At 52.4% G+C, this 12,157-nt stretch overlaps 1 protein-coding gene across 3 annotated transcripts; it reads right to left on the bottom strand.

Moving 5' to 3' along the window:
* Window positions 1-2,983: 2,983 nt before the first annotated feature.
* Window positions 2,984-8,344, bottom strand: CITED1 (Cbp/p300 interacting transactivator with Glu/Asp rich carboxy-terminal domain 1). 3 transcript variants are annotated; one of them, XM_052663487.1, is made up of 4 exons: window positions 8,041-8,095; window positions 7,685-7,703; window positions 4,153-4,277; window positions 2,984-3,576 (listed from the first exon to the last, which is right to left on the bottom strand). In XM_052663487.1, exons 3-4 carry the CDS (start codon window positions 4,210-4,212, stop codon window positions 3,049-3,051), a joined length of 588 nt encoding a protein of 195 aa, XP_052519447.1. In that variant the 5' UTR covers window positions 4,213-4,277; window positions 7,685-7,703; window positions 8,041-8,095; the 3' UTR covers window positions 2,984-3,048. The 3 variants fall into 3 exon arrangements, with proteins under 3 accessions (XP_052519447.1, XP_052519445.1, XP_052519446.1); XM_052663485.1 differs by lacking the exons at window positions 7,685-7,703; window positions 8,041-8,095 and adding an exon at window positions 8,207-8,344; XM_052663486.1 differs by lacking the exons at window positions 7,685-7,703; window positions 8,041-8,095 and adding an exon at window positions 7,029-7,139.
* Between the last annotated feature and the right edge of the window lie 3,813 nt (window positions 8,345-12,157).

Below are 12,157 nucleotides of genomic sequence, written 5' to 3'. Positions count from 1 at the left end.
GAAAAGTTATGGCCAACCTAGACAACGTATTAGAAGGCAGAGACATTACTTTGCCAACAAAGGTTCATCTACTCAAAGCTATGGTTTTTCCAGTAGTCAGGTATGGATGTGAAAGTTGGACTATAAAGAAACCTTGAACTGTGGTGTTGGAGAAGAATCTTGAGAGTCCCTTGGACAGCAAGGAGATCCAACCAGTCCATCCTCAAGGAAATCAGTCCTGAATATTCATTGGAAGGACTGATGCTGAAGCTCCAATATTTGGTCACCTGATGCGAAGAACTGACTCGTTGGAAAAGACCCTGATGCTAGGAAAGATTGAAGGTGGGAGGAGAAGGGAACAATAGAGGATGAGATGGTTGGATGGCATCACCAAGTCAATGGACATGAGTTTGAGTAAGCTCCGGGAGTTGGTGATGGACAGGGAAGCCTGGCGTGCTGCAGTCCATGGGGTTGCAAAGAGTTGGACACGACTGAGTGACTGAACTGAACTGAACTAATTGTTCCTTGTGCCTGGAGGTCATGCCCTCCCCTTACTCTCCCACCAGAATTGATGCCTTATGGAAATATAGGTCACCCTTTGAGGCTATGCCCACCTCTGGACTGTGAGTTCACTGAGAATAGGAACAGAATCCCCCTCATTTGTCCCCAGGGAGCAGCTCAGCTCCTGAACTCTAGGAGGCACTCTTGCTTACACATCTCCATCTGCTCCCAGGCTACAAGCACCTTGTGGGTAGGCAATATTGCTTTACCTGTGTGCATCTGGGAGCCTCGTTTTCTAACCCCCGGGGCATGGCCCAGGGTGAGACTTGGTGTTGGCTCTGGAATCTCCTGGAGAGAGAGATGAATGTGCCTGGTCTTGTTGTGAGAGGCAGGGCAGGGGCAGAGGCTTCCCTGCCCTCCCCGACTGTACTCTTTGATGTCCCCTCCCCTGCCCCCATGGACAGAGGAGCCTGGCGGAATATGGTCCATAGGGTTGCAAAGAGTTGGACGTGACTGAAGCAACTTAGTGCACACACACACACATTCCATCATGCCCTTTCTCCAGCAATAAACAATTACCACCCCACACCCTCATCCTGCCCCACCCCCCGACCCTAGGACCCCATGTTTCCCTGTTCACAGCCTTAAATGAATCCAGCCATCCACCTTCAGTGGATCATTCCAAAAATCAAAGTTGGTTAAGTCTTTGCTTTCTTACAAATTTCCAGAGAGACTCCACAAACCACAGGGATGGTGGTACCAAGGGGAAAGTCATGCTCCCAGCTTGGTCTAGAAGGCCCTTTGAGCCCTGCCCGCTCACTAACCTGCTCTGGCCCTGTGACCCTGCTTGCTGAACTCCTGTTTTGTAGCATGTGCAGCCCCTTTCATAAACATGCACTTACATAACAGCTTTCCCCCTCACTCATTTTTTCCTTGGTTGACTCTGCTCTTGTTTTTAAACCCAATTGTTTCTGTGGGTAAAGTCTCTGTGTAAAGACATACAGCAAGGCCATCGAGGATACACCACAAACAGATAAGCAGTTGCTACCTCTGTGGAGGGCAAGAGGCAATCAGGATTGAGGGAGAGAGCTGGTCAAAGGGTATTTTGGCCTTATCTGTAGAGTTTCTACTTTTCACAAAGAGATTGGATCATGTGTTTATTACTTGTGAGACTTAAAAACAAACAAATGAACTAGTTCAATACTAGGAAGCCTTCCCCAGACTTCCCAGGGAGATGGAGCTGTTTCCTGTTCTGGGATCGAATAGGATGCTCCCCTGTGTTATAGGAAATACTGTTTTATGTAATTTGTTGATGCCTTTCTCCATCTAGATGGGGGACTCCTTCAAAGGTACTAACTTTAACTTATGCTCCTGGTGCTTAGCAGAGTGCCTGAACCAGAGCAGATGCTCAGGGAGTGCTGAATCCAATGCCTTGCTTCTCTTGGTGGGCTCCTTTGAAAGCATTTGCTAAGGGACGGGCCCCATGCTAGTCCTAAAAAGCTGATTAGTTTTCACAATGTCCATGGAAGAATGTCTCCGGGAGTATGAAATGTGGGTAGAGGAGTCTCTAGACTCTTGGATTGTGTCCATATGAGGACAGGGCTGGATTGCACACCAGCACCACGACCTGCCCTCCCCTCCCCGGCAGCTCAAAGCTGGGATCCAGTTCAGTGCTCCGGTTTTGTCACTTGGAATTCTTCTAAAGCCACTACCTCCTCAGCAGTTAATCTAAGGGCAACAGACATATCCTCAAAGGTTGACCTTGTTGAGCCCAGTGCTGATCTGTGTCTCCAAGATGGAGAAGCCAGCCCACAGAAACAAGCTGTCCCCATACAGTGTGGGCCAGGAAGGCGAGAGTTAGGGGACATTTAGGCCTGCTCAGAGTGTCCCAGGCATGGAAGTGGGGGTTGTGCAACTGTCTGAGGGACTTCAAGTCATCTAGAATCTCAGTTTAATGGTCTGTAGCTTTTGCAATTTTCAAGAGAAATCTGAGCTCCCAGGTCATAGGCTCCTTCTTGGGTCATACCTACTGCCTTGGGCAAAAAGGCAAAGGAGTGGCCTTAATGCATCAACTGGATGGGGGCTAGAGACTGAGTGGGGTGGCTCTTGAGTTGGTGAAACATGTGCTGTGTGGCTAGGGCAACCTTTTAGACTTGGATGTACAAGGTGAGGAGGCTGTAGAAGGGTCTGGATCAGTCTTTTTTCCAAGAATGCTCCCAACCAGCCCCTGTCATCAACCTTGAATAGGACAGTGTTCCTGTGGTCTTAGGGCACTGAGACTAGGTACTTGGACTCCTGAAGTAGGAATTCAGTAAGTAGCATCCTCCACCACACCCCCGGCATCCCGGTCTTTCCTTCTCCTCCCATCCAACCAAGTTCCCTCCCAGCTATCCACCGACAACCTCATCATGGGTCTCATAATTGTTAAAAGAACATTGGACTGTGCCACACCCATTTAGACCTCAATGAAGAACACCTCCAGCAGGCCCATCTCTTTGTAAGTAACTTTTATTTTTATTTACAACAGAATTGGTGGCTTTATTCCTCCATCTTTAGGAACAATTGGCATCAGCTGCCAGATGGAAAGTCTGCCGTGAAGTCAAACTCATTCTGCCCCAGCCACAGCTCCGGAAGCTCATTGGCCCGGTCCAGTCCCAGTTCCACCACCAGCGACATCAGCACCTCTTCATCCACCGGGTCTGAATCGATGATGGCAGGGCTCTGGGCACCGGCAGAAGGAGAGAGTGATCCCGCCCCCCCCGCCTGAGCCCCAAAGCCCCAGTTTGGCAGGGGCTCTGCCTCTCCGGGTTGGCCCGGAGTGGCAGCAGCCATCCCATGATACTGGCTATTTAGTTTCTGCAGCTGCATACTGGCCAGCAGGTGAGGGGCGGGGTGCAGGTTGAAGGGTGGGGGTTTAGTGGGAGGGGTGGCAGTAGGAGAGCTTATTGGAGATGGAGATCCCGAGGAACTAGTGGGAGCCCCACTGGCCTTGGTTCCATTCGAGGCTACCCCGGGGTAGTGCAGGATGGCCACCGCTTTGCGATCTTTCACCCCCAGGTTAGAGTAGGCCAGAGAGTTCATCTCTGGGCTGGCATTCTAGAAGACAGAAAGGCACAGCATGGTACCCCTGCTCTACATTTTGTTCCTCACCATTCATCAGGCCTCAGAAGTGTTTCATCGGGGGCTAGTGGTGGGGAGGTAGCAAGAAGGCCCCTTAGAAAGGTAGGCTCCTTTCCTAGTTCAAGTTGGGCACAAGTATTCTTTTGCCACTGTGGCTCCAAGCACTGTGTTCAGCTCTAAATCTTCATGCTGGACACCCACCATCTTAAAGGAGTTCACTGCTTTCATCTCCTCTCGACTCTACCTTCAGCTCACCATTCTACAAAAGGGGTCTCATTTTCCCCCTCTTCTCAGTCTCACTGTAATCCATTGAGACAATGGAGCGATCTTTTCCAGTTCTGCTTCTCTCTCTGCCATCTTTCAATACCCCTAGTGGGTTCCAAGTGACCATATTTAGGGAGAAGCCATTTTCATTCTTCCCTGAGAAAGCTCTGCTGTCTCCAGTCTACTAAAGGACACCAGACACCACAGCCAGGAGGACCTACCATGTGGCCCCAGACCACGTCATCTTTCCCACTCCAGTGCCTCCATCTGTAAAATGGCAAAAGTTACCTCCTTCACAGGTGAGGTGCCACCCTTGACATCAAGTGCAGGCCTCGACATAGTTGGCATTTCAGAGTCTTGGCAGAAGTTGGATAAATTGGTGGGAGGAGATGCTGCCAGCTGGAGCTGTTGTGCTGTATGTGAAGGAGAAGTGGTAATAAGGGCAAAGGCTTTATTGACCAAGAAATAGCAAAGCCTGAAGCTGGGCCATTCCACACAGCTACAAGGCAAGGATGGTGATGGGTTAGAGCCAAGACCAGAGACTACCTGAGCAGAGGGTCTCTGCTGGAACTTTTGCCTGAGGTGGGAAAGGCGCTTGATTTGTCCAGGCGCTGCCTGGACAGCCAGCTACCCACATCGCCAAGAGAGGACAGACGTGACTGCTTCCTCATGCAAATGAGGTCCATGCCATCAGCGCAGGGGGCACTCTTTCTGATTCCAAGGACAACAGTGTCCCTGAGTACACAGCACACTGTCTCAACTGGCCACTGGCACTCAGGCCACAGAGCTGTGGTCTCCATTGGAACTGGGAGAAAGTGGGAAGGAGTCAGGGTGAGGACGACTAAAAAGCTGGTGGGTGCCATCCAGAGAAAGAATAGGTCCCCAAAGCAAATGTCATGAGGTCCAAAGCTCTGCCTTAGGCATGGTTTTGTGTGAGAGAACCGGGCTGATTACGGTAGTCTGGGGGTTCTGAAGCAGCCAGAGAGCAGCTAGGGATGTCTCAAGTTCCTCCACACTGCAAGTCCCCTCCAAGACAGCCCTGGTGGCACTTGGCTTTCCCAGGACACCTGCTCTGAGCCCAGCCACACTCATTTGTAGTGGCAGGTGGATATAATTCTTCCCAAAGGGAAACTGAGGCACAGAGGTTCCATGGATTTCCCATCAGGTGGCGGTGGCTCTGGGAGAAGGATCCAGCACTCCTATACCCACATGCCTCATGTGACCGCTGGCTAAGATGTCATACCTAGAATGATTCAAATGGCTTCTGAAGAAATTATCCCCTAGTTCAAATGCCAAAGGAATAAGATAAGGGGATGAGGGGAAAAGAATCTCCCCAAACCAGAAAATATTTTTAAAAAATCCCTGAAAGCTCTTAAGTTATTTTCCAAGAAGCTTTTTTTTTTTAAAGCCCCATATATTCTAGCCTTTATGATGAATTAGAGATGTAAAATTTTACATTTATAAATACCTCTTGGCCCAAAGAATCTTCAGGATCTTAGGAAGTCTCTAATCTTTCCAACAAGGCTAGAGTTCTCTGTGACACTTCCCTCCCCTCGGTGGTCATTAAGAATCTGCTCAGACACTTCTAGAAAGTGGCCACTTACTACCTCTCTCATCTTTGCACCACTTCCTGGTTAGGGGAGGGAGGCAAGAAAAATAGAAAAAGGAAGAAGGGGGAGAAGCATGAGAAAACAATCAGTTGCTGGGTCCATCACCACTGCTTGATTGGAGCCCTGTTTCTTCTGTGAGGCAACCCGAAAATATTTCAAGCCAGTGACCACAAGACAAGGAATCTAATTCATGCCGTCTTCAAGAGCCCTGCACCTTCAGTATCAAGCAGTTTTCATGTCCTAAGAAAAATGTCTGGGTTGGAGGTGGCTGTCCATCTTTTCTTGTTCCTATCCAGCTTTTCTTTTTTCTTTATGCTACCTGTTACCTGAACTATATATAAGGGGGGGAAAAAAAACCCTACAGCAGCAAAAACAAAAGGAAACAGAAGTGGGGCGGGGGAGAAAGAAGAAAAACAGAGAGAGAAGGAGAAAAAAAAAAGTATGTTCCTGGGGAAGACCATTTTACCACGTCTCCCCCTTCAGGCTGTTGCACTCCCTTAGGCAGGACGCTATTTCCATTCAGATCTGTTGCCTCCCGTCGCCGCCTTCCCCTCCACCAGCCCTGACCCCCGACCTGGGTCTATGCTCGGTAGGTGCTCAGTAAGTATTGTTGAATCCGTTTAAAGAGGTAACCACATTTCGATCGGAATCCTTACCCTTGCTTCCCCGACTTTCTGTCTCCCCTCTGCCACCCACCCAGCCCATTCGAAGACAAAACTTGGCAGCGAGGAAACGTCCCAGCTCACTCTCCAAGCCGCGAGCTGACCACTGCGAAACGGCTGCGAGAGGCGGCTGGGCAACCCAGAGCAACAAGTGCCTCCTCGCCCGCCGGTGTCTCGCTGGCCCCGGCCACCAGTTCCCGGTCCCGCCGCCCGCTCTTCGTCACAGAGTTTCCCGTGGGCCAGAAGCCCCCTCCCGCCTAGATGGGGGTGGGAAAGGGAGAGGAAGAAGAGAGAGGGCGAGAGGCAGGTAGGGGGGGGCCCGTCTTTGACCTGTTGGGGGACCAAAAGTTAAAATGGCACTAACTGGATGGCTCCATTTCGATTGCTATTTTCTCACTCAGGAGAAATTTAAAAATCCAAACTACTGCGACTTGATTTGGATGGGATCTAACTAGGCTAGTCAATTTCACCACCTGAAAACGAAAGGCCCGATGTTTGCGCACTGCTTGGCCGCCCTCCTCGCCACATCCCAGGTGGAGCCGCGGGAGCTGAGGGCGGCCGGGAGCATCCCCGCACTGTGGAGAGCGAGCACCCGGGCCACCAGGGCCCCGAGCGTCAGTTCCCGCGAGTGCCGTATCAGGAACCGATAGTGAAGACGGGATGGACAGGCGAGGTCTCGGCCTCGCTGGCGAGTTTGGGGCCCCGCAGTGCTGCCGCGCGCGGGGATGCACTCCGGCGGCGCTGGCTGCGGCCACTCCCGCGCCTCACCAACACTTGAGCGCCGGCTGAGCACCCGACGCGGCCGCGGGCTGAGCCTACCCCCGAGCCAAGTCGCCTGTGGACAGTGCTATCACTCAGCTACGAGAAGAGTGAGAGAGGTTCAGTAACTTGCCCAAGGTCACAGCGCTAGAAAGTGGCGAGCCGGGATTCGCAGCCAGATCTGTCTTCCTCCAAGTCCTGAGCTCGCTGAGGCTGGGACTCCGTGAGCGGCCCAGCCCAGCCACTGGCATTTATAGGCAGAGGGGTGTGTGCGTGTGGGGGCGTGTGTGTGGGCGTGAGTGTGGGGGAGAGCAGAGGTCGACTGGGCAGTAAAGGCAAGTTGCCCGAATTCGCTAACTTCCATCCCTCAATTCCGCTGAACTCGGCCCGAAAAGCCCCTCTCGCCTTCAGCCCCTGAAGGAAACCCGAGCTTTGTGCAGCCCTAGAGCCGGAGCGTCCAGATGCGGTCCGGGTGATTAGCAAAGTCGGTGGAAGCCAAGCTGGAGAAAGCGCGGGCGCGGGGAGAAAAGGTGCTGCTGCCTCCCGGGGAGAAGCGGGCGCTCGGCCCGGCTGGCCGGCAGACGGGCGCGCTGGCGAGCGAACCGGCACGCTGGCTGGAGGGCGGGCGGGTGGCGGCCCCTCCGCTCCCAGCAGAGCAGCTTCCAAACAGAAAATAAGTCCCCCAGAGCCCAACAGCCAGCCCGGCCCCCGCTCGCTCCCCGCGCCCCCTCAGCTGGAGTCCCCGGCCCCGCCGCCCAGCCCAGCGCCCTGCCGGGCGGCCCGGCTTACCTCCGCGAAGCCGCCTGCCCTGGAGAGAGGGAAGCGCGGAGCCCGGTGAGCCGCGGGCACAGCGGCGGAGCCCCCAGCCCCTAGCACGCACGCCGCCGCGAGCCGGTCGCGCTCAGTGCCACCCGACCCCGGGGCGCCTGGGAAAAGCCCGCACCGCCACGCCGCGCCGCGCCGCCGCCGCACCGCACCGCGCCGCGCCAAGCAGCCCCAGCCAGCGCCCGTGCCCGCCCGCCTGCCCGCCCGCAGCTTCGGCGCCTGACTCCGGGGCGGTGGCGGCCACCGCGCTCCCTTCCCGGCGCGAGGGAACCGGCTCTCAAGCCCCCATTGCTGCCCGGAGAGCCCTGACGCACACGCACACAGCAGCAGGCTGGCCTCGGCTAGGAATCCCAGGAAGGACAGACCCTTTCCCCCCCTTTTCTGTCTCCCCCCAATTTCCACGTCTTTATAACCGGCTCAGGGCATTATTAGCACATGTCCTGGCTCGTGGGCGAGTTGGTGGCAAAATCTGAACTGGATACTCACCCAAGGGCCAGAGCGGGTGCTGCGCCTTCTTCAGCCCTTTTTTTCCCCCTTGCCAGAAACTACCCCTCGCCGGCTGTCTGTGGGCGGGCAGCCGGGCGGACCGAGCCTCCTCTCGGCAGCTCAGCGGTGCCCCTTCTGCAGCTATGCCGCTGGGACCATTTTATAGCGGCGGCTGGCGTGTGTGGCCCTTTAAAGGCGCTCGAGCTGGTGCAGTCACAGCGGATCGTGTGAAAGCGAAGGGCCGGCTGGGGAACGGAGTCCGAGCGGCCCCGCGGGTCCGCCGGCGCTGGGGACCGGTCACGGCTCCCGGGGTGCAGCTGGCGGGCCCAGGCCGTGGTCGCCCCGAGCCCCAAGCCCCCGGCCGACGCCTGCTTTTCTAAAGCAGGAGGGGGCCCGGGCCCGGGGCACAATCTCTCCCCACCGCCCTGCATGGACTTGCCCAATAAATTGCACTTAGTAATTTCGCTGAGGCGAGGGAGAGCTGTTAGTATCTGTTTTCTGACCTATATATAGAGGGTGGTCAGAGCGGGCTTCAGGGGGTTTGAAAGGAGAGTTATGGGCTCAGGAAATGACCCGGGGGATGGGGACACACACACACACGGGACGGGGCCCAAGGGGCACAATTTGGGTTTTGTGCAGGGCTTTCTAGGAGCCTGTCTGCCCGCTTTGGGCTGCACCATATCCCCGGTTGAAGGGCTGAGGCTGAGGGGTCCCTTTCCCCTTAAAGTCGCCAGATTCCAGACAGAGCTTCATGGAAGCTGGCTGGCAGCAGTGATTTATTTTCCTCGAAGATCTGAGCTGGGATCAGTTTCAAGGGATTCTCTCCTGTGGACTGAAGGAGGCTGGCAGGTTGCTTCGTGGCGATGGGTCAAGGATCGTGGGGCCAGGTACAGCTCACAAGGCACAGCCAAAAGGCCCAGAACGGAACAGAGTAGGAAGAGCTTGCCTGGGGGCTCGCAGGGATTCCTCTTGCCTTCCCAGTATGCCAGGTTACTTATGATCGTTATATAATCATTCCCAAGTAAAAAGAATAACATTTTCTATTAGGAGCACATCTTTCTTGGGCTGGGATGTTATCTTACAAATCTTTTCGTTTAGGAGGTTCCAGTCTTCTCCTTCATTTTAGTTCGTGCTTCTCTCGCCTCTTCCAGGAAGGCTACCAGGATTATTACCCTTCTAACCGAACTCCCCCCTCCCCTTTTTGGCCCCCTTCAGCAACAACTACTCCATTTACAGTGTTTATAAAACATGCTCCTTTTTAAAAGTCCTGATGTTAAGAAAAAAAGGGGGAGGGAATGTCATGAAGTCGTTTTCACTATGTATGTGTTCTGTCTTCTTAATTGGATTTGAAGACCTAAAGGTCTTTTCCTTTCCTTTTCTTTCTTATTCTTTTTTTTTTCTTTAGTACCCCAAAGTGCCCTGCATTTGCTCTTTGAACAAAGTTCTGTTTGTTGATGGACTGACCGGCTCACTGACGTAAAGATGAGGAGCAAACAGAGGGACAGATCAAGGCCCTTCTTTGGCGCCTGGAGGAAGCGGGGCGAGTGCTCTGCACGCCCGGTAAACTCATTCCCCAGCCCCCAAAGCTACCTTGCCTGTCTCCCTTCCCCTCACCCTGAGTCAACTCAAACCCCAGTAACAACCGCATCCCACACACCATCGTCTCACTTTCTCGAGTTGCACAAAGATCTTAGGTCGCGCCCAGTTTCCTTCTGATAAAAGGCGGTATCTGTCGGGACCCTAAGACCTTATGAAGTTTGCTTGTGAAATACACCCTCAAGCTACCTTGGTATTTGCCTGGCGTAAGCGACCCCGGGCTTTCGAACTGTGTTTTGCTAATTTGGACCTCCGACCTACCCTTCACCTCAGCTCCTGCTCGGGAGCGAGTCTGGAAACCGCGGCAGCGTCTCCGCGGCAGGCTCCGGATCCGGGAGGTTCTGGATCCGCCCTCCATCTATTGGATGGCTCCCAGGTCAATTGTTAGAAAGAGGCATATGTTCATCTCGGCTTTCTGGAGTGTCTCCGGAGCAGTTGCTCAACAGCCAGCCCCCTCCCCCATCCGGACCATTGAAGGGCAGAAAAAGGAGCGCCCTCGGCCACATTTCTCTATGCCCACATGCCAGAAAGTGTCTCCCCACTGGTGACTTCCTGTCATCTCCGCTGTCTACCTCCTGGGGAGCAGGATAGAAAAGGGTTTCGAGCACTCAGCTTTGGAGCACAAAAGCTACCCCTTTCCTTTGGGGGGTACATGGAAGGGGAGGTTAGTTGCAGAGGCCGGGAGAGAGCAAAGGAGACATTTGCATTTCTCTGCAAATATGCCCTGGATCACTGACTTCCCAGTCGGCTCCAGCCGAGCTCAGAGCTCTCCACTGAACTCTTATCTTCAACTTGGCAACTAGACTGCGAGCTCGCATGCGGAGGAGAGGACAGGGATAATCACCCAGCAAGAACTTTCTGTGCGCCAGCATTGGACCTGGCCTGTTCCCATCCATTATCTCATTTAATTCCCACGCCCTGTGAGGTCGGGTTTACCAAAGGTGAGAAGGTGTCCCAGAGATTTGCCCAAGTTCACACAGCCAGGAGGCCAGGCATTTGAATCCAGGTTAAGCTAACTGCAGAATCCTCACCTTCACCCTTGCACCTTGTTTGGCAAGGTAAAGGGACATCTAAAATGTGGTCAAGAGTACAGGTTCAGGGGCCAGTCCGCCTGGGTTTAAATCCCTGCTCTGCTATTTACTAACTCTGTAATGAAGCCCGATAGCTTCATTCTTCAGGCCTCAGTTTTTCTCATCTGTTAAATGGGGATTATAAATGGTAGCGACTATGAGGGCTTGTTGCAAGGATCAACGGAAAAGCTTAAGTTGATGCCTGCTGCGTAGTAAGTTGTCCACAAATGCTGTACCTTCTGATTCTTTTCCTTTTGCCTCCTAGTCCTGCCTCAGCTTACATACTTCAGGTCCAATAATACTTGCTGACTGATAAATTTAAAAACCAGGCTGTGAGGGGATGAAGGAGGTCTATAAACACAGCCAGGGGAGGAAGAGGAAAATGCAGATTTGTTCTCAGAATCCCACTTTTCCGAACCAAGGGCTATCTGAATCTTATGACAGGAGTAAACTGAAGACCAATAAAAGATGATAACTTTTTATAGGACAGTCTGTACGCATAGAGTGGTCTCTAGAAACATATATTCAATAAGTGTGTAGAAAAGTTAAAAAGCACATGTTACCGTGTACCTTGCAGACTCTCAGTTCTCCCACCAGGGATGGAACCCAGGCCACAGCAGTGAAAGGCTGGAATCCTAACCACTAGGCAACCAGCTGCTGCTGCTGCTAAGTCACTTCAGTCGTGTCCGACTCTGTGAGACCCCATAGACGGGACTCCCCAAAAAGCAAAAGTCTGTGTTCAAGAATGTTTTGAGCAGAATTGTTTGTAATAATGAAAAATGGAAAGCAATTTAAATGTCCATGATGAGAGAGCATCTTTCAGTACCTTAACACTAAAAAAAAAAAATCTTGATTTCAAAAACTTTTATTCATGGAAAAATGTTCACAAAAATATTAAATAAAAAACACTGGGTACAAAGTTGCATAAATATGATGCCAAGTTGCAAAGGGCATGAAGAGCAGAAAATTAAATAGTCAGTATGTTTCCAACCATGTATAAATATGGACAATGAAGCAATGGTCAGGAAAACAAACCAACAGTGTCAGTGGTAGGATTGTGAGGTATTTCCCCCCCTCTTTTCTCTGTTATGCAATATGTTTATATTATTCTTATAATTAAATATAAATTTATAGTTAATAGGCGGCATAAACAGTGTGCTTCTACTGTTGTTAAAATTATTTGTGCATAGAAAAAATATTGGAAGAAAATATACCAAAATGAGGACTTCCCTAGAGGTCCAGTGGCTAAGATTCAGGGGACATGGGTTTGATCCTTGTCTGGGAA

Source organism: Budorcas taxicolor, chromosome X (genome assembly GCF_023091745.1).
Source record: "Budorcas taxicolor isolate Tak-1 chromosome X, Takin1.1, whole genome shotgun sequence".
NCBI lineage: Eukaryota > Metazoa > Chordata > Mammalia > Artiodactyla > Bovidae > Budorcas > Budorcas taxicolor.
The sequence above is the reverse complement of the archived record's forward strand: the minus strand, read 5'-3'. Positions and strand labels throughout refer to the sequence as shown.

What these genes read in the sequence shown, in the direction of transcription:
- CITED1 (XM_052663485.1), bottom strand. Translation starts at nt 4,212, where the DNA reads ATGCCAACTATGTCGAGGCCTGCACTTGATGTCAAGGGTGGCACCTCA. An exon ending in GCACCTCACCTGTGAAGGAG is followed by an intron (nt 3,577 to 4,152) that starts GTAACTTTTGCC and finishes TCTGTCTTCTAG; the next exon opens with AATGCCAGCCCAGAGATGAA.